This window comes from Oncorhynchus mykiss, chromosome 11 (assembly GCF_013265735.2).
Source record: "Oncorhynchus mykiss isolate Arlee chromosome 11, USDA_OmykA_1.1, whole genome shotgun sequence".
NCBI classification, from domain to species: Eukaryota; Metazoa; Chordata; class Actinopteri; order Salmoniformes; family Salmonidae; genus Oncorhynchus; species Oncorhynchus mykiss.
The window spans coordinates 64,831,373-64,853,921 of NC_048575.1; the positions used below are offsets into that span (position 1 = coordinate 64,831,373).

General features: G+C 44.9%; 1 protein-coding gene across 15 annotated transcripts in view; it reads left to right on the forward strand.

Annotated features, from left to right (window-relative positions):
- The window catches only part of arvcfb (ARVCF delta catenin family member b), a 309,144-nt gene that overhangs the window by 127,877 nt on the left and 158,718 nt on the right, over positions 1 to 22,549 (forward strand). For 13 of the 15 annotated variants that reach the window (XM_036936118.1, XM_036936125.1, XM_036936123.1 and 10 more), the window contains exon 4: positions 8,352 to 8,621. The exons of 1 other annotated variant lie outside the window; for it this stretch is intronic. In XM_036936118.1, coding sequence (XP_036792013.1) covers positions 8,397 to 8,621 — 225 coding nt within the window. In that variant the 5' untranslated portion in view covers positions 8,352 to 8,396. Of the gene's footprint in view, positions 1 to 8,351; positions 8,622 to 22,549 lie in introns of those variants that run through there. One more of the 15 variants, XM_021621907.2, reaches the window with a different exon arrangement.

Consider the following 22,549-nt stretch of genomic DNA (forward strand, 5'->3'; position numbering starts at 1 on the left):
AGGCTGACGTTTGGCAACTCGAACCTTCAACTCCCTCCACAGATTTTCTATGGGATTAAGGTCTGGAGACTGGCTAGGCCACTTCAGGACCTTAATGTGCTTCTTCTTGAGCCACTCCTTTGTGGCCCTGGCCGTGTGTTTTGGGTCATTGTCATACTGGAATACCCATTCACGAGCCATTTTCAATGCCCTGGCTGAGGGAAGGAGGTTCTCACCCAAGATTTGACGGTACATGGCCCCGTCGTTCGACCCTTTGATGTGGTGAAGTTGTCCTGTCCCCTTAGCAGAAAAACACCCCCAAAGCATAATGTTTCCACCTCCATGTTTGACGGTGGGGATGGCGTTCTTGGGGTCATAGGCAGCATTCCTCCTCCTCCAAACACGCCGAGTTGAGTTGATGCTAAAGAGCTCCATTTTGGTCTCATCTGACCACAACACTTTCACCCAGTTGTCCTCAGAATCATTCAGACGGGCATGTATATGTGCTTTCTTGAGCAGGGGGATCTTGTGGGCACTGCAGGATTTCAGTCCTTCAAGGCGTAGTGTGTTACCAATTGTTTTCTTGGTGACTATGGTCCCAGCTGCCTTGAGATCATTGACAAGATCCTCCTGTGTAGTTCTGGGCTGATTCCTCATGACCATTGCAACTCGACGAGGTGAGATCTTGCATGGAGCCCCAGGCCGAGGGAGATTGACAGTTATTTTGTGTTTCTTCCATTTGCGAATAATCGCACCAACTGTTGTCACCTTCTCACCAAGCTGATTGGCAATGGTCTTGTACCCCATTCCAGCCTTGTGTAGGTCTACAATCTTGTCCCTGACATCCTTGGAGAGCTCTTTGGTCTTGGCCATAGTGGAGACTTTGGAATCTGATTGATTGCTTCTGTGGACAGGTGTCTTTTATACAGGTAACTAACTGAGATTAGGAGCACACTCTTAAAGGGACTGTGCTCCTAATCTCAGCTCGTTACCTGTTTAAAAGACACCTGGGAGCCAGAAATCTTTCTGATGGAGAGGGGGTCAAATACTTATTTCCCTCATTAAAATGCAAATCAATTTATAACATTTTTGACATGTGCTTTTTTGGATTTTCTTGTTGTTATTCTGTCTCTCACTGTTAAAATAAACCTACCATTCAAATTATAGACTGATCATTTCTTTGTCAGTGGGCAAACGTACAAAATCAACAGGGGATCAAATACTTTTTTCCCTCACTTTAAGTCTAAATGTCCATGTGTGACTGCCTGGTTCTGAGTTTCCACACAGAGAAGAGCTTCAAAGAAAAAGGTAGAAGAATTGGTGGTAAACAAGGGCTTATTCTCTTCTTCATTTTTGAAACTAATCAGCAATGGTTCTCCACGCTCCTCTCTAAGCCTTGCTTATCCTACAGTGGATTAACATTCACTTTAATGTTCGATAGAGGACAGTGAGGATACTGAGGATGGGGTGGGTGACGGTGTGGTTTTGGTTCGATGAAAGAGTAAATCTTCAAAGATGAGCGAGATTACCTGTTCTTTTGTTACCTAGCTATTTAAAACAAGCTGGCAGGCTTGTGTTAGTACCATCACACCTTTGATGCCTTTTAGAATATTAGGTATGTATTAGAAGTGACAATGTGTTCCTGGTAACTGCTGCTGCTGCTTTATTGTCAGAGCCAATACCTATTCATGTCTAACGCTCTCCTAGCCCTCCTTCATTCTCACTCTGACAGAAAGTTGTGCAACGCAATACTAATAATGAAGCACTCTTCTCTCTCCTCCATCTTCTTTTTCTCTTGAGATGTTTTCCCGTGGACGATGATAATTAAAGACTTAGATTTTCTTCTTGAGTCTGAAATGAAAACATTACCGTCCATCCCTGTTATTTTGTCTTCTCATGCTTTCTCAGTTTTCCTTCAGACAAAATGTTGAAGAACTCAACACTCAAGTCATAATGTAAAATTGTCATGTTTGGTATCAAACCACCATGCCATTAAAATTAGTAACGTTTTCGTCTTCATGTTTGGGAATAATTCCAGCAATTTTCTAGCCATTCAACGTAGTAAAACACTGTAAGACTCCAAAGTGTTCCTGAAGCCTAAACTGAATTTCTGACATTTTGATTAATCACTACTAGACTGTCAGTCATTCCCACGTAAAGGCTTTGACATTTTGAACAGTCTGAAGAAATATCAGTAAGGTTACGTCCCAAATGGCACCCTATTCCCTGTATAGTGCCCTGCTTTTACCAGAGCTCTATGGGCCCTGGTCAAAAGTAGTGCACTTCAAAGGGAAGAGGGTTCCATTTGGAATGTAGACTAAAGGCCTGGAAATCACTGCTTGTTTAAATCTGAGCGATGCCTCCTTAATGTCTCCAATTTGGCGTCTAATTGTTCAAATGTATTATCCATCAGAGAGCTCAGGTGGGCTGAGGGGCATGCTGGCCCCCAACACACACACACACACACACACACACACACACACACACACACACACACACACACACACACACACACACACACACACACACACACACACACACACACACACACACACACACACACACACACACACACACACACACACACACACACACACACACAAACATACACAGGAGCAGGTGTTTTTAAGTAGCCCTTTGTGCCATTGAGACCTCCCTTATCATAAGGGCATCATATGGTTTTAGACAAGGAATTATGCTGCAATTATGGGCACTAGAAGGGAAGAATTGGCAGTCAGAGCTAAAAGTGCATAGGTTAGAAATTTCCCTAATCAGGTGAGTGTCTCTGGATGGGGACCGGGCACTGATGGTCTCACTCAATTACCCTCGTCGCCCTCCCCCCATTACCCATACACCCCCCTACACCGATTCCCCTACACCCCCTTCCCACTCAGCCCATCCCACGTCTAGGTTTGGGGGTGCCTTTATAATGTAATAAAAGCCAGGCTCTCTCTTTGTTCCTGGTTGAGTGGGGCTTAATTAATTTGCACTGGAAACATCTTAATGTAGCATTCAAAGCTCTTTTTGGAGGAGGCTAATGAAGCAAACCAATACTAATCCAACCTTGGTTTATGACACTTCAGGAGGTTGGGCTGAGGCTCACAAATCAGTAGCAGGAATTAGCTTAACATGTTCGTCCTATACTCTCAAGGGGGTGTTAGGGAGGATGTGGGTGGCTATAGGTGCATTTGAATGCCCAACGCTGAACACTAAACAGTGAAGAGACTCATAATGATGTATGCTGAATTGACAAGAGCCCTTGTATTGCCATTGCCTTTACATTTCAGAGTTGTATAGGTCGTGATCAATAAAACGGCACAATACAGTGCAGAGCATTGGATTTGGCTGCTTTGGGGCAGGAAGACCCCCAGCTCCGCCAAAACCATTGATAACTACATACTATTCTCAAGGGATTGTTAAATACATTTTATAACAATTTGGTTTTGATATCGTCACCTCTTGAAGAGCGTAGTCAAGAACTGCACATTTCAGATTATTCCACATTTAGCTCTATCATCAGCCATACAGCATGTAACTGCATACTTTTCATGATCAGTTAACATCAATTGATCTTGTATTTTCAGATACGTGAGGGTATCCTATCCATTTGGCATGTAGCTAGCTAAGCATGTGTCATTTAGCTTGCTTCACCAGAGATTTGGCTTTTGGAAAGAGCTTGACATCGGCAAGTCCTTGTCCAGGTAAAGTTGTCAGTTGGTAAAGCTGTTCACTCATGACTGCACGGCCAGGCACGACAGCAGTGGTAGGCCTGATCACCGACAACGATGAGACAGCCTATAGGGAGGAGGGCAGAGACCTGACCGTGTGGTACAAGGATATAACAACCTCTCCCTCAACGTGATCAAGACAAAGGATATAATTGTGGACTACAGGAAAAGGAGGACTGAGCACGCCCCCATTCTAATCGACGGGGCTGTAAGGGAGTAGGTTGAGAGCTTCAAGTTCGTTGGTGTCCACATCACCATCAAACTATCATGGTCCAAATACACCAAGACAGTTGTGAAGAGGGCACGACAAAGCCTATTCCCCCTCAGGAGACTGAAAATATTTGGCATGGGTCCTCAGATCCTCAAAAAGTTCTACAGCTGCATCATCGAGAGCATCCTGACTGGTTGCATCATGGCCTGGTATGGCAACTGCTCGGCCTCCGACCGCAAGGCACTACAGAGGGTAGTGCGTACAGCCCAGTACATCGCTGGGGCCAAGCTTCCTGCCATTCAGGACCTCTATACAAGGCAGTGTCAGAGGAAGGCCCTAAAAATTGTCAAGCGGTACCAGAGTGCCAAGTCTTAGTCCAAAAGTCTTCTGAACAGCTTCTAATGGCTACCCAGAATATTTACATTATAATTTTACGCTGTTGCTACTCTCTGTTTATTATGTATTCATAGTCACTTTAACTCTACCTACATGTACATATTACCTCAATTACCGGTGACCCCGCACATTGACTCTGTTGCACCGGTACTCTATGTATATAGCCTTGCTACTGTTATTTTACTGCTGCTCTCTAATTATTATCAATTTTTTACTTAACACTGTCACACCCTGATCTGTTTCACCTGTCTTTGTGATTGTCTCCACCCCCCTCCAGATGTCGCCCATCTTCCCCATTATCCCCTGTGTACTTATACCTGTGCTCTCTGTTTGTCTGTTGCCAGTTCGTCTTGTTTGTTCGAGTCAACCAGCGGTTTGTGTCTCAGCTCCTGCTTTTTCCAGGCAAATCAAACGCTCTGCACCGTATTGTGATGTTTTATTGATGACGACCTACACCTATTCCAAAAGTAAAATGAGGAGATGTCTTATATTGTGTGGTCACAGTCACAATGGTTCCAAAAGACCTGACTAATGTGGTGGTAACGATTTATAGCTGAGTTTTCCTGTGGAGGGGCAGGGGGGTCTTTGAAGTGAGGCAGCAACTGACTAGCTGCTGCCTCTCATGTCCCCTCAGAACTACCACCATGCTGGAATTGTGGCCATGTGGCGTGAGAATACATTTATTACCCAGCTATTTTTAGCACCGTGCAGGCCCAAGGGTTTGTGCTGAAACACATTTATACTTGAGTAAAAGCCACACACCAGAATAACTGGGACTCAGGAGTCAGCCTCAGAGCAAGGTGCTGCATTCTGTATTTGCTCTGTGGTAGAATAAAATATACACTGAATTTAATATTTGTTTTTACACCTCTAGAGCAGTCAAATTTACCACATCTTTTTGTGGAATTAGGTTAATGACATTTAAATGTTTAATTTAGCTTTTAATATTATGAAAATGATTTAACCCGTCTCTCCAATAATATCGTCACCACAAAATGCTTGGCCTCCAAGTGTGTTTTGAGGGCTGTTCTACCATGTACTTTAGTGTAGTAAACAGGGGTGGTGGTTATTGGTGGATTGGGTTGAACATGGGTAGACCTTTGTGTGCTCTCCTCACCCGCTTCCCTCAGCCCCAGACCATTAGCAAACATTTGCTGTGGAAACTCTTAGAGGGTCTTCAATAATCCTTCCTCCAAAAGACACTTCTATATGGATAAAATCTTGTGAAAATCCTAAATCATGGGCTTGTTTTAATAGTTTCGTGAAGAATCACCCTATTATAGTATTATCATAGACCACGACCAAATCAAAATCAAATAAAATAAAATGTATTTATATAGCCCTTCGTACATCAGCTGATATCTCAAAGTGCTGTACAGAAACCCCGCCTAAAACTCCAAACAGCAAGCAATGCAGGTGTAGAAGCACGGTGGCTAGGAAAAACTCCCTAGAAAGGCCAAAACCTAGGAAGAAACCTAGAGAGGAACCAGGCTATGTGAGGTGGCCAGTCCTCTTCTGGCTGTGCCGGGTGGAGATTATAACAGAACATGGCCAAGATGTACAAATGTTCATAAATGACCAGCATGGTCAAATAATAATAATCACAGGCAGAACAGTTGAAACTGGAGCAGCAGCACGCCAGGTGGACCGGGGACAGCAAGGAGTCATCATTTCAGGTAGTCCTGAGGCATGGTCCTAGGGCTCAGGTCCTCCAAGAGAGAGAAAGAAAGAGAGAATTAGAGAGGGCATACTTAAATTCACACAGGACACCGGATAGGACAGGAGAAGTAATCCAGATATAACAAACTGACCCTAGCCCCCCGACACATAAACTACTGCAGCATAAATACTGGAGGCTGAGACAGGAGGGGTCAGGAGACACTGTGGCCCCATCCGAGGACACCCCCGGACAGGGCCAAACAGGAAGGATATAACCCCACCCACTTTGCCAAAGCACAGCCCCCACACCACTAGAGGGATATCTTCAACCACCAACTTACCATCCTGAGACAAGTATAGCCCACAAAGATCTCCGCCACGGCACAACCCAAGGGGGGGGCGCCAACCCACTGTTTTGATGATGAATGCTGTGGAAAAAAGATATCCAGTAACCCCCCCCCTTTTGACAGAACTCTTTGAATAGGAATACAGCTTAATACAGCTAGGCTGTGTGTTTGTAGCCATAGCCTCTCATGGCTGTCTGTGTGGAGAGGGAAAACAAACATTAGAAAGGCCTCTCAACCACCAGTACTACCACACCCCTCATCCCAACTCACCACTCCCTGACCCGTCACCAGCATGGAGCTCAACCTCAAATGACGTGGGCTCCTCCACACTGCTTTGCTATGACAGTGTTGTCAGACCAATCTCCATTTTGGATAAATAAATGATGAGCCAGAAACAAACATCAAAGGGGGATTGTGTTCTTCAAAGGGAATGTGCGTCTCTATCTACCTCTCTCTCTCTCTGTCTCTCTCGCTGTCTCGCTCTATCTCTCTCTCTGTCTCGCTCTTTCTGTCTGTCTGTTTCTCTGTCTCTCTCCCTATGTCTCTCCGTCTCCGTACCTCTCCCTCTCTCCCTCTGTCTTTCCCTCTGTCTCTCCGTCTCCGTATCTCTCCCTCTCCCTCTCCGTAACTCTCCCTCTCTCCCTCTGTCTCTCTCCCTCTGTCTCTCCGTCTCCGTATCTCTCCCTCTCTCCCTCTGTCTCTCCGTCTCCGTATCTCTCCCTCTCGCTCTCTCCCTCTGTCTCTCCGTCTCTATCTTTCCCTCTCCCTCTCTCCCTGTCTCTCTCCCTCTGTCTCTCCGTCTCCGTATCTCTACCTCTCTCTCTCTCCCTTTGTCTCTCCGTCTCCGTACCTCTCCCTCTCTCCCTCTCTCCCTCTGTCTCTCCGTCTCCGTATCTCTCCCTCTCTCTCTCTCACTCTGTCTCTCCGTCTACGTATCTTTCCCTCTGTCTCTCTCCCTCTGTCTCTCCGTCTCCGTATCTCTCCCTCTCTCTCCTTCTGTGTCTCTCTCTGTGTCTCTCTCTCTTTCTCTCTTGCTCTACCTCTCGTTCTGGTTACAGACATACATACTCACACACTGCAGTCCAACCTGCTCAGGATTCTAATCAACACATCTGCATCTCTTGCCAGGCTAACACTCTCTTTATCTCTTTGTGTGGTTTCAGATGTAACAATGTCTGTGTTGTTGACTGTGGTATTTTTTTGTTGTCCCTCAGTGATCGCTCTTTTTCCCCACTTGATTTTCCGGGCCTTGAAATCAATGCTGTCATTTCTGGTTTAACCCATGTCTGATCTCATCTTTTATTACCTTCCCTCCTTTTCGAGCTTTTTGTCCTTCCAGCCATCAGGCTCTTCCACTCATTTTAGTATTGGTAGAGAGTGGGACGCCTGTTATCTAACTCCTCTGTCTACTAATCTACTAGGTGTGTATTCATAACACCCTGTGTGTATGACTGTAGTTACTTACAATTGTTATTGTGTGATCAACCCCCTTGATGTCATTCCACCATTCATTATGGATACAAGTGTTTGAAAGTGACGTAGGCTACACACCATTTTGCATCTGCTTCCTGAAGCTCATGATGGGACATCTTGGTTATGTAGGCCCGTGGTAATGTACTGTGGATCTCGGTGTGTATGTGCATGTACTGCAAATCAGCATTTGCATTGATAGCAACAGGTGACATGGCGTTTTTGGAGGAAACTCACCTCATCCTGAACCACCACCAAATGTCTATGTAAAAGAGTGTGAGAAACTATTGTTGGGGTGTAATTGTGTGCAAGGCTCATCCATGTGGAACCTTGTACGTGGAACATATCCTGCTCATATTTCCTGTAGCTGAGGTCTCACAATACAATTGTTTTCAGGGTTTTTTCCTTCTTCCAATGGGAATCTTCATGTTTAGTAGAATACAGTTATCAAGCCAACCATGCTGGTTGAGTGTCTGTAATGACCTGGTGTCCCTTCCCTCTCTCCACTTCCCCCCCCCCCCCCCCCCCCCCCCCTGTTCTCTGACCACTGCCCTACCGAAGCTCAGCTCAGTCCAACCCAACCCCTTTGACTCATACCATTGGGCCATGGAGGATTATGACGTGCGCTCGGCCGCCAGTATCCTGGCCTCGGTGAAAGAGCAGGAGGCACGCTTCGAGCGTCTGACCCGGGCCCTGGAGGAGGAGCGACGCAACGTCTCCCTGCAGCTGGAGCGTTCCAATGTACCCCCCGACAGGTTGGGAGGGACTGGGCCTAGCACTAACCTGCCACCCAACAGCCAACCCCTGGCCTGGCAGCAGGTGGTGATGCAGGTAAATCAAGCCAGCACGCCCCAATTTCCCACCTGCCTGTCCACCTACCTGCCTGCTTGATCTGACTATCCAGTCCCCCTCCATTTGTGTATTTGACTCATTGCAACATCTCTTTGTCATCATCTCTCATTCTCCTGGGCGTCTGGTGGCTGATCCAACCCCTGTATTATTTCTGATCTGTTGTGCTGCTTGGATGGGGATGTAAACATTACAATGTGGTGGGGTGTGGTGACGCATCCTCTTTAAAGGGGGAGGGTGATATTCCACTCTTTTTATCTCCTCTCACCTACAAACCACCCAATTCAAGCCTGTTTCCTTCCACCCAGTGTTTTTTGATAACGTCAAGTTAGTTTACCATGGCCCGGTGCCCTGAGTGAGCAGAGTTTACGCATTTTAAAACATTCCATTGGACCTTAAGTGAAATCTCCACCCACTTGGGGCACCAGGCCTTGCAGAACTTTACCATTGTCTTATGGTCTTACTGCTAATTGGATTGTGTCTGTTCAGCCAGCTCTGCCCGTGACTGAAGGACATTTGGGTCCTGGTTGGTGGCTGGGAGTGGAGCTGTAGTGACTTCTCTGGCTGAGGTTGAAGGACATTTGGGTCCTGGTTGGGGCCTTGGAGTGGAGCTGTAGTGACTTCCCTGGCTGAGGTTGAAGGACATTTGGGTCCTGGTTGGGGCCTTGGAGTGGAGCTGTAGTGACTTCCCTGGCTGGGGTTGAAGGACATTTGCGTCCTGGTTGGGGCCTTGGAGTGGAGCTGTAGTGACTTCCCTGGCTGGGGTTGAAGGACATTTGGGTCCTGGTTGGGGCCTTGGAGTGGAGCTGTAGTGACTTCCCTGGCTGGGGTTGAAGGACATTTGGGTCCTGGTTGGGGCCTTGGAGTGGAGCTGTAGTGACTTCCCTGGCTGGGGTTGAAGGACATTCGGGTCCTGGTTGGGGCCGTGGAGTGGAGCTGTAGTGACTTCCCTGGCTGGGGTTGAAGGACATTTGGGTCCTGGTTGGGGCCTTGGAGTGGAGCTGTAGTGACTTCCCTGGCTGGGGTTGAAGGACATTCGGGTCCTGGTTGGGGCCGTGGAGTGGAGCTGTAGTGACTTCCCTGGCTGGGGTTGAAGGACATTTGGGTCCTGGTTGGGGCCTTGGAGTGGAGCTGTAGTGACTTCCCTGGCTGGGGTACAAGAACCTTTTGGCTCTTGTTTGGGCATTGCCTGGGAGTGCTTAGAGCTGTTGACTTCTCTGGCTGGGGATGTGTTGAAGGAGATGTGAAGTGAGGCAGACATGATCCGCTGAAATGGCAGTGGTCACCGTCCATTGATTTACAGTACAGAGCAAACTCCTGACTCTTGCAGGTGGGCATTTCCCTGCATGCACTGCTTTTATATTGTTTAACCCAAAATGCTTTTCTTTTTCACAGATTGGGCCAATGTTCATTTCTGTGGCTCGTTGCCTGTTTAGCCACAAAAATGTATAATTTAGTGGCAGTATGTGGCTTCCCAGCTGAGTAAGCCAGCCTTTTCTCCCCCTTGCCTCAGGCTTTGATGAACCAAGTCCCTGACTTGTTGATGCCCTCTCATACTCGTAAATTGTGAATGATTTACCGAGAGCTGCTTAACACGACAGCCAGTGAATTAGCCTGCTCTTTTACAGGAGGATCACTGCGTGGTTATCACTCACAGCTGGCTCACTGTTGTGGCTCCAAGGTGAACGGCAGTGGCCCGTCACCCGTCTCCCTGCATCGGGGGGTCAATTGGGCGGAACGGCCCGAAACACACAGGCCACACGCAACGTGGCTGGCTGAACTGTGGAAGGAGCCTACTATTACATAATGAGATTGTTTATGATACAGTACCAGTCAAAAGTTTGGACACACCTACTCATTCAAGGGTTTTTCTTTATTTTTACTCAGTGCCTCCAGAAAGTATTCATACCCCTTGACTTATTCTACATTTTGTTGTGTTACAGCCTGAATTCAAAATGGATTAAATAGCTTTTTTTCTCTCACCCATCTACAGACAATACCCCATAATGACAAAGTGAAAATATGTTTTTGCAAATTTATTGAAAATCAAATACAGCAATATCTCATTTACATAAGTATTCTCACCCCTGAGTTAATACATGTTTAGAATCACCTTTTGCAGCGATTACAGCTGTGAGTCTTTCTGGGTAAGTATCTAAGAGCTTTGCACATCTGGATTTTACAATATTTGCCCGTTATTCTTTTCATAATTCTTCAAACTAGGCAACCATTTTGACATCTTGCCATAGATTTTCAAGCAGCTTTAAGTCAAAACTGTAATTCAGCCACTCAGGAACATTCACGGTCGTCTTGGTAAGCAACTCCAGTGTAGATTTGGTCTTGCGTTTTAGGTAATTGTCCTGCTGAATGGTGAATTCATCTCCCAGTGTCTGCAGGAAAGCAGACTGATCCCGGTTTTCTCTAGGATTTTGCCTGTGCTTAGCTCCATTCCATTTGTTTTATCATGAAAAACTCCACAGTGCTTAACAATTACAAGCATACCCATAACATGATGCAGCCACCACTATGCTTTAAAATATGGAGAGTGGTACTAAGTAATGCTCTATAGGCTTCCTTCTTTTCACTCTGTCATTTAGGTTTTAGTATTGTGGAGTAACTACAATGTTGTTGATCCATCCCCAGTTTTCTCCTATCACAGCCATTAAACTCTAACTGTTTTAAAGTAACCATTGGCCTCATAGTGAAATCCCTGAGCTGCTTCCTTCCTGTCCGGCAACTGAAATAGCAAGGACGTCTGTATCTTTGTAGTGACTGGGTGTATTGATACACCATCCAAAGTGTAATTAATAATGCCCAAAGGGATATTCAATGCCCAAAGGGATATGTCTGCTTTTAAATGTTTTACCCATCTACCAATAGGTGCCCTTCTTTGTGAGGCATTGGGAAACCTCCCTGGTCTTTGTGGTTGAATCTGTGTTTGAAATTCACTGCTTGACTGAGGAACCTTACAGATAATTGTAGGTGTGGGGTACAGATGAGGTAGTCATTCAAAAGTTATGTTAAACACTATTATTATCCATGCAACTTACTACGTGACAGTCTGTCACGTGTGCTCCCTTTCCGGCCTCTAGGTCACCAGGCTGCTCGTTAAGGCGCACACTTGTCACCATCGTTATGCGCATCAGCCCAATATGACACTCACCTGGACTCCATCACCTCCTTGATTACCTGTCCTATATATGTCACTCCCCTTGGTTCCTTCCCCAGGCGTCATTGTTTCTGTTTCAGTTTAATGTCTGTGCATGTTTCTTGTTTTGTATTATGTTGTGTTTTTTCATTAAAACACTCACTCCCTGAACTTGCTTCCTGACTTTCAACGCACAACGTTACACAGTTTCAATCCTGAACTTATTCAGGTTTGCCATAACAAAGGGTTTGAATACTTATTGACTCAAGACATTTCTGCTTTTCATTTTTTATTAATTTGTTAAAATTTCGAAAAACATAATTCAACTTAGACATTATGGGGTATTGTGTGTTTGCCAGTGACAAAAAATATAAATTTAATCAATTTTGAATTCAGGCTGTAACACAACAAAATGTGGAAGAAGTCCAGGTGTGTGAATACGTTCTGAAGGCACTGTACAGTGGGGCAAAAAAGTATTTAGTCAGCCACCAATTGTGCAAGTTCTCCCACTTAAAAAGATGAGAGAGGCCTGTAATTTTCATCATAGGTACACTTCAACTATGACAGACAAAAAGAGAAAAAAAATACAGAAAATCACATTGTAGGATTTTTAATGAATTTATTTGCAAATTATGGTGGAAAATAAGTATTTGGTCAATAACAAAAGTTTATCGCAATACTTTGTTATATACCCTTTGTTGGCAATGACAGAGGTCAAACGTTTTCTGTAAGTCTTCACATGGTTTTCACACACTGTTGCTGGTATTTTGGCCCATTCCTCCATGCAGATCTCCTCTAGAGCAGTGATGTTTTGGGGCTGTTGCTGGGCAACACGGACTTTCAACTCCCTCCAAAGATTTTCTATGGGGTTGAGATCTGGAGGCTGGCTAGGCCACTCCAGGACCTTGAAATGCTTCTTACGAAGCCACTCCTTCATTGCCCGGGCGGTGTGTTTGGGATCATTGTCATGCTGAAAGACCCAGCCACGTTTCATCTTCAATGCCCTTGTTGATGGAAGGAGGTTTCCACTCAAAATCTCACGATACACGGCCCCATTCATTCTTTCCTTTACATGGATCAGTCGTCCTGGTCCCTTTGCAGAAAAACAGCCCCAAAGCATGATGTTTCCACCCCCATGCTTCACAGTAGGTATGGTGTTCTTTGGATGCAACTCAGCATTCTTTGTCCTCCAAACACGACGAGGTGAGTTTTTACCAAAAAGTTATATTTTGGTTTCATCTGACCATATGACATTCTCCCAATCTTCTTCTGGATCATCCAAATGCTCTCTAGCAAACTTCAGATGGGCCTGGACATGTACTGGCTTAAGCAGGGGGACATGTCTGGTACTGCAGGATTGAGTCTCTGGCGACGTAGTGTGTTACTGATGGTAGGCTTTGTTACTTTGGTCCCAGCTCTCTGCAGGTCATTCACTAGGTCCCCCCATGTGGTTCTGGGATTTTTGCTCACCGTTCTTGTGATCATTTTGATCCCACGGGGTGAGAACTTGCGTGGAGCCCCAGATCGAGGGAGATTATCAGTGGTCTTGTATGTCTTCCATTTCCTAATAATTGCTCCCCCAGTTGATTTCTTCAAACCAAGCTGCTTACCTATTGCAGATTCAGACTTCCCAGCCTGGTGCAGGTCTACAATTTTGTTTCTGGTGTCCTTTGACAGCTCTTTGGTCTTGGTCATAGTGGAGTTTGGAGTGTGACTGTTTGAGGTTGTGGACAGGTGTCTTTTATACTGATAACAAGTTCAAACAGGTGCCATTAATACAGGTAACGAGTGGAGGACAGAGGAGCCTCTTAAAGAAGAAGTTACAGGTCTGTGAAAGCCAGAAATCTTGCTTGTTTGTAGGTGACCAAATACTTATTTTCCACCAGAATTTGCAAATAAATTCATTAAAAATCCTACAATGTGATTTTTTTGATTTTTTTCCCTCATTTTGTCTGTCATAGTTGAAGTGTACCTATGATGAAAATTACAGGCCTCTCTCATATTTTTAAGTGGGAGAACTTGCACAATTGGTGGCTGACTAAATACTTTTTTGCCCCACTCTATATGAGGGATGAGGATGGAGGAACGCACCCGGATCTCTGTTGTATGAAGGATGAGGAAGGCATCCGACTCTCATTTATATGAAGGATGAGGAAGGCATTTGACTCTCTGTTATATGAAGGATGAGGAAAGCATCCGACTCTCTGTTGTATGAAGAATGAGGAAGGCATCCAACTCTCATTTATATGAAGGAGGAGGAAGGAATCCGACTCTCTGTTGTATGAAGGATGAAGAAGGCATCTGGCTCTGTTATATGAAGGATGAGGAAGGCATTGGACTCTGTTATATGAAGGATGAGGAAAGCATCCGACTCTCTGTTGTATGAAGGATGAGGAAGGCATCCGACTCTCTGTTATATGAAGGATGAGGAAGGCATCCGACTCTCCTATCCTCTCCTCTCGCAGCCACACGCATGCACATCTCGTACTCTCTCGTCCTGCATGATGGATTATAATGGGCTGAGGATCAGTGGCTCGTAGCTCGGGGGCTCCCAGTCGCCAGCGCAGGGGCAGCCCTCGATGGGCCACTCTGTAATTAAAAGTTGGGGTCAGAGAGGAGAGGCAGCCAGAGACTGATTAATGGAATCGCAAGTAAATACTTAATGAAAGTGATTAGCTGTTGATTTAGAAAGAACTCTCTTCAACTCCAGAGACTCTATTGCTGGCAGCAGACGCTGTTTCCTGTTCTGCCTTGTTGTCTTGGCTCTCAGGTTTAGTTGTTTCAATGCAAGCCTTTGACAGTGTTGTTCCAACATGTTCCAAAATCGATCACCAAAATGGTTCATACAATGATGCACTTTTCCCCTTGTTGTTTTGTGTACTAAGAGAGAGCGAGAGAGAGAACCTTGTGTCAACACACTGTCCACAGTTGGTTACTGGACTCCACAGAGTAGACAGGGAGGTTTGTACTGGCTGTCTGATTGGTTGGAGTAAGGTGGAGGAGACCCGTCCTGATCCTGCTGTTGACTGGTGTATTTGAGCATTTTCCAAAGAGCTCCCCTCTCTAATTAATGGATGTTCTGTGGAGGGGAACATCAGCATGGTGGTCAAAACAAGAGAAACAATAAATAATTCACTGCTTTGGAAAAAGCTAGCATCAACATCCCTGATAAGCCGACTGAGTTTAGCTGTTCTCACTACCAACAGAGGGTAATGGAGAAAGCACAATAGTATTTTTAATACAGATTGTTTGAACTGTGTTGTCATGGACAAGTGTATGTTTGGTGAATTGTTAATGAAGATGTTCATGTTATCGTCACATGCTGTGCTACAGTCACTGTGCATCAGTAAGGACATGGTTTTTGGAAACACCAGTCTGCTTTTTTCCCCAAGACTGTATACTGTATTTCAGATGGGCTTTTTCCCCCTCACTCATTGTGATCAAACACTTACTAAAGTGCTACTAGGGGATTTTTTAACCTTTTTACATTGATGTCTTCTGAAGAATGTTAAGACAATGCAGTCAGACACTGTATATTGTGTTCCTTGATGGAATCATCAACAGGAAACCACTGACACGAAGCATGCCTTTCAATCCTCATTCACTCACATCAAGTGACCAGTGACACACATAAACCAAGACCGGGCTCCAAACGATACCCTATTCCCTATATAGTACACTGCTTTAAAAAATATATCTATATACAGTGGGGCAAAAAAGTATTTAGTCAGTCACCAATTGTGCAAGTTCTCCCACTTAAAAAGATGAGAGGCCTGTAATGTTCATCATAGGTATACTTCAACTATGACAGACAAAATGAGAAGAAAAAAAATCCAGAAAATCACATTGTAGGATTTTTAATGAATTTATTTGCAAATTATGGTGGAAAATAAGTATTTGGTCAATAACAAAAGTTTATCTCAATACTTTGTTATATACCCTTTGTTGGCAATGACGGAGGTCAAAAGTTTTCTGTAAGTCTTCACAAGGTTTTCACACACTGTTGCTGGTATCCTTCCTGTTTGGCCCTGTCCGGGGGTGTCTTCGGATGGGGCCACAGTGTCTCCTGACCCCTCCTGTCTCAGCCGCCAGTATTTATGCTGCAGTAGTTTATGTGTCGGGAGGCTAGGGTCAGTTTGTTATATCTGGAGTACTTCTCCTGTCCTATTCGGTGTCCTGTGTGAATTTAAGTGTGCGCTCTCTCATTCTCTCTTTCTTTCTCTCTCTCGGAGGACCTGAGCCCTAGCCATGTTCTGTTATAATCTCCACCCGGCACAGCCAGAAGAGGACTGGCCACCCCACATAGCCTGGTTTCTTCCTAGGTTTTGGCCTTTCTAGGGAGTTTTTCCTAGCCACTGTGCTTCTACACCTGCATTGCTTACTGTTTGGGGTTTTAGGCTGGGTTTCTGTACAGCACTTTGAGATATCAGCTGATGTACGAAGGGCTATATAAATACATTTGATTTGATTTGGTATTTTGGCCCATTTCTCCATGCAGATCTCCTCTAGAGCAGTGATGTTTTGGGGCTGTTGCTGGGCAACACGGACTTTCAAGCCCCTCCAAAGATTTTCTATGGGGTTGAGATCTGGAGACTGGCTAGGCCACTCCAGGACCTTGAAATGCTTCTTACGAAGCCTCTCCTTCGTTGCTCGGGTGGTGTGTTTGGGATCATTGTCATGCTGAAAGACCCAGCCACGTTTCATCTTCAATGCCCTTGCTGCTGGAAGGAGGTTTTCACTCAAAATCTCATGATACATGGCCCCATTCATTCTTTCCTTTACACGGATCAGTCGTCCTGGTCCCTTTGCAGAAAAACAGCCCCAAAGCATGATGATTCCACCCCCATGCTTCACACTAGGTATGGTGTTCTTTAGATGCAACTCAGCATTTTTTGTCCTCCAAACACGACGAGTTGTTGAGTTTTTACCAAAAAGTTATATTTTGGTTTCATCTGACCATATGACATTCTCCCAATCTTCTTCTGGATCATCCAAATGCTCTCTAGCAAACTTCAGATGGGCTTGAACATGTACTTGCTTAAGCAGGGGACACGTCTGGCACTGCAGGATTTGATTCCCTGGCGGCGTAGTGTGTTACTGATGGTAGGCTTTGTTACTTTGGTCCCAGCTCTCTTTAGGTCATTCACTAGGTCCCCCCGTGTGGTTCTGGGATTTTTGCTCACCGTTCTTGTGATCATTTTGACCCCACGGGGTGAGATCTTGCGTGGAGCCCCAGATCGAGTGAGATTATCAGTGGTCTTGTATGTCTTCCATTTCCTAATAATTGCTCCCACAGTTGATTTCTTCAAACCAAGCTGCTTACCTATTGCAGATTCAGACTTCCCAGCCTGGTGCAGGTCTACAATTTTGTTTCTGGTGTCCTTTGACAGCTCTTTGGTATTGGCCATAGTGGAGTTTGGAGTGTGACTGTTTGAGGTTGTGGACAGGTGTCTTTTATACTGATAACAAGTTCAAACAGGTGCCATTAATACAGGTAACGAGTGGAGGACAGAGGAGCCTCTTAAAGAAGATGTTACAGGTCTGTGAAAGCCAGAAATCTTGCTTGTTTGTAGGTAACAAAATACGTATTTTCCACCATAATTTGCAAATAAATTCATTAAAAATCCTACAATGTGATTTTCTGGATTTTTTTCTCATTTTGTCTGTCATAGTTGAAGTGTACCTATGATGAAAATTACATGCCTCTCTCATCTTTTTAAGTGGTAGAACTTGCACAATTGGTGGCTGACTAAATACTTTTTTGCCCCACTGTAGATATATATATATTTTTTTAAATTTTACCCCCTTTTTCTCCCCAATTTTATGGTATCTAATTGTTGTTAGTAATTACTATCTTGTCTCATCGCTACAACTCCCGTACGGGCTCGGGAGAGACGAAGGTCGACAGCCATGCGTCCTCCGAAACACAACCCAACCAAGCCGCACTGCTTCTTAACACAGCGCGCCTCCAACCCGGAAGCCAGCCGCAGCAATGTGTCGGAGGAAACACCGTGCACCTGGCTACCATGGTTAGCGCGCACTGCGCCCGGCCCGCCACAGGAGTCGCTGGTGAGCGATGAGACAAGGATAAGACAAGGATGAGACAAGGATATCCCTACAAGCCAAACCCTCCCGGGTTACGCTAGGCCTATTGTGCGTCGCCCCACGGACCTCATGGTCGCGGCCGGCTGCGACAGAGCCTGGGCTCGAACACAGAGTCTCTGGTGGCACAGCTAGCGCTGCGATGCAGTGCCGTAGACCACTGTGCCACCCGGGAGGCAGTACACTACTTTTGACCAGAGCCTTATGGTAGTGCACTATGTAGGGAATAGGGTTCCATTTGTGTCCCATCCCAGGTCTGTTTTCTTACTGTGTTATGGAGGAGTGAAAGGTCAAGTGGTGAATGGTGTTGGCACTTTATAGAGACTTGTTCTGGTTAGTATTCAGACAGTATAGCCAGTGAGCTAGAGATGGGATGGGGTACACTACCAACTACCCCTGTCCTGTGCAAATGTTGTGAGGTTCCTTTAGAGGAACGGTGCATCCTTTGATTTCAGTGCTGTCTGTGGGTGAGATGTATGGACCTCAGCCTGGCCCCAGGATGGCACTACACCACACTGCTTTCCACACACACACACACACACACAGGCACGCACGCACACACAGACACACACGCTCGCACCCTCACACCCTCATTGGCCCTGCAACGCCACAATTGACACAAAGGCACAGTGCTATAGCGACGGCAGGCATGCTGGCAGATATATCCCTCACTGGCCTCTCGTAAATCACCTGCAGCCTAACAATGAGCCTCAGTCCACCACTCCTCCTCCTCCTCCCTTCTTCCCCTCCACCCCTCTCTCCCTCCGTTCTCCTCTGTTCTCCTCTGTGTCATTAGGAAAATTTGAGCTTCCCGTAAATGTGTAATCACCTCTCTGTGAAAAGGCGGCGTTGTGGATTTTTTTCTTGCCCACACTTTGTGTCCAAAATGAACCCTATTCCCTATATAGTGCACTACTTTTGACTAGAGACATATAGGCCCTGGTCAAAGGTAGTGCACTATAAAGGGAATAGGGTGCCATTTGGAAAACATACACTTGTTCTGTATGTGGCCCCCCTTCCTCTCGGGCTCTTTTCTCTTTCTCTAGCTAGTCTACATAGCTAGACTATATTGTACGGATCTCTGTGTGTAGAAGGACATTCCAATTCCATTGGTTAGAGCAGTGGTTCCCAAACTTTTTATAGTCCCGTACCCCTTCAAACATTCAACCTCCAGCTCCGTAACCCCTCTAGCACCAGGCTCAGCACACTCTCAAATGTTGTTTTTTGCCATCAGCGTAAGCCTGCTACAAACACTCACTATACGATACATTTATTAAACATAAGTGTGAGTTTTTGTCACAACCTGGCTCGTGGGACGAGCTCTTATAGGACCAGGGCACAAATAATAATAATCAATATTTTGCTCTTTATTTAGCCATCTTACATATAAAACCTTATTTGTTCATAACATTTTTTAAATAACTCACCACAGGTTAATGAGAAGGGTGTGCTTGAAAGGATGCATATAACTGCAATGTTGGGTTGTATTGGAGAGAGTCTCAGTCTTAAATCGTTTTCCACACACAGTATGTGCCTGTGTTTAGTTTTCATGCTAGTGAGGGCCGAGAATCCACTCTCACATAGGTACGTGGTTGCAAAGGGCATCAGTGTCTTAACAGCGTGATTTGCCAAGGCAAGAAACTCTGAGCGCAGCCCTATCCAGAAATCTAGCAGTGGCTTCTCATTCAATTCAATTTTCACAGAACCACTTGTTGCAATTTGGATGAGGCTCTCTTGTTCAGAAATCGGTAAGTGGACTGGAGGCAGGGCATGAAAGGGATAACGAATCTAGTTGTTTTGTCGTCTGTTTCGGGAAAGTACCTGCGTAATTGCGCACCCAGTTCACTCAGCTGCTTCTCTATATCACATTTGACATTGTCAGTAAGCTTGAGTTCATTTGTACACAATGTCCTTGTTAATGCAGACCGAAATGAGCTCCAACTTCTTTATCAGAGCCTCAGTTTTGTCCCGGTTTCCAGTGGTTTGAAGAAGAGGATGTCTTCCTTAATTGACCCCCCATAAACGTAACGGACGTATACCAGAAGCTGTGCCAGGCCCGCCATCTCTGTTGACTCATCCAGCTGTAACGCATATAATTCACCCCCTTGTACGTGATGCAGTAATTGTTTCAAAACATCTCCTGCCATGTCACTGATTCTTCGTGAAACAGTGTTGTTTGATGAAGTCATTGTCTGTATAGTGTTTTGGGCCTTTTCCCCCAATAATGTCAGGAAGAATTAAGTCCACCACAATAGTATGGGGCTTGCCTGTCCTAGCCATTCGGTAGCTCACCATATAAGACACTTTTAGACCCTCAAACGGATTAAGGAAAGAAATTCCACAAATTAACTTTTAAGGCGGCACACCTGTGAATTGAAATGCATTCCAGGTGACTACCTCATGAAGCTGGTTGAGAAAATGCCAAGAGTGTTCAAAGCTGTCATCAAGGCAACGGGTGGCTATTTGAAGAAGCTCAAATATAAAATATATTTTGATTTGTTTAACACTTTTTTGGTTACTCCATGATTCCATATGTGTTTGTTCATAGTTTTGATGTCTTCACTATTATTCTACAATGTAGAAAATAGTAAAAATAAAGAAAAACCTTGAATGAGTAGGTGTTCTAAAACTTTTGACCGGTAGTGTACAATGGTGTTTGTTCTTCATTGGTTGCACTTGTGGCAATAAGTCACAAATCTTGTTGCTGTGATGGCACACTGGTATTTCACCCAGTAGATATGGGAGTTTATCAACATTGGGTTTGTTTTCAAATTATTTGTGGATCTGTATAATCTGAGGGAAATATCTGTCTCTAATATGGTCATACATTTGGCAGGAGGTTAGGAAGTGCAGCTCAGTTTCCACCTCATTTTGTGGGCAGTGTGCACTTAGCCTGTCTTCTCTTGAGAGCCTCTCTCTAGGTGATGGCTTTGTTATGGAAGGTTTGGGAATCGGTTCCTTTTAGGTGGTTGTAGAATTTAACGGCTCTTTTCTAGATTTTGATAATTAGCGGGTATCGGCCTAATTCTGCTCTGCATGCATTATTTGGTGTTTTACGTTGTACACGGAGGATGTTTTTGCAGAATTCTGCATGCAGAGTCTTAATTTAGTGTTTGTCCCATTTTGTGAATTCTTGGATGGTGAGCGGACCCCAGACCTCACAACCATGAAGTGCAATGGGTTCTATAACTGATTCAAGTAATTTTAGTAATTGGTATGTCAAATTTTATGTTCCCTTTGATGGCATAGAAGGCACTTCTTGCCTTGTCTCTCAGATCGTTCACAGCTTTGTGGAAGTTACCTGTGGTGCTGATGTTTAGGCCAAGGTATGTATAGTTTTTTATGTGCTCCAGGGCAATGGTGTCTAGATGGAATTTGTATTTGTGGTCCTGGCTACTGGACCTTTTTTGGAACACCATTATTTTGCTCTTGCTGAGATTTACTGTCAGGACCCAGGTCTTGCAGAATTTGTGCAGAAGATCTAGGTAGTGCTGTAGGCCCTCCTTGGTTGGTGACAGAAGCACCAGATCATCAGCAAATAGTAGACATTTGAGATTCTAGTAGGGTAGGCCGGGTGCTGCAGACTGTTCTAATGCCCTTGCCAATTTGTTGATATATATGTTGAAGAGAGTGAGGCTTAAGCTGCATCTCTGTCTCACCCCACGGCCCTTTGGAAAGAAATGTGTTTTTTGCCCATTTTAACCGCAAACTTGTTGTTTATGTTCATGGATTTTGTAATGTCGTATGTTTCAATTTGCATAGCAGACCCTCATGCCAAATTGAGTCAAAGTATTTTTTGAAATCAATAAAGCATGAGAAGACTTTGCCTTTTTTTGGTTTGATTGTTTGTCAATTAGGTTGTGCAGGGTGAGTATGTGGTCTGTCGTACGATAATTTGGTAAAAAGCCAATTTGACATTTGCTCAGTACATTGTTTTCACTGAGGAAATGTACAAGTCTGCTGTTAATGATAATGCAGAGGATTTTCCCAAGGTTGCTGTTGACGCATATCCCGCTCTCTCTCCTTTACTAGAGCCAGTGCCACTCCAGGAATGTGACCTTCTGCCTCACAGACTAGTTGCGTATTTAACCAAACATGGCCAGACCTTGACCCCCCTCCCCTGATTGGAAGTCTAAATTGAAAACAGTTAGAATGCTTCATGTGCTTTGTAGTTTAGAGGTTTTTGGCTGTTCAAAGCCTTGATTTAATTATGCTAATACGTTTCAGGTACTGGTGCGACATTTTTACTACATGAGTTACAAGCATGTAAATGGCACAGCAAACCAGTACCAGAAGTTTTATTCTGACAATATTTTGAGTTCAAGAAGTACACATTTAAGACATGTTGGTGTCTGCCTTGCTTTAAACCTTGATGATCCTTTACACCAGTACACATTTGTCAGACAAGCACACCTGATTCAACTTGTCAACGAATCACCAGACCCTGAATGAGTTGTATCATGTATGTTTGCCCAGGACTACAACAAACATGTTCTGTTGGGGGTACTCAAGGACTGAAGTTGGGAACCACTGCTCTTCACTTTATGAACGCTTAGTCTACCAATATGGTCGTGGCTTGGCCAGAGGTGCAGTGAGGGACCCCGGCTCTGCCATCTGCCAACCTGCCAGCAGCACAGAGACTGGCAGTGAGTGGATTCAC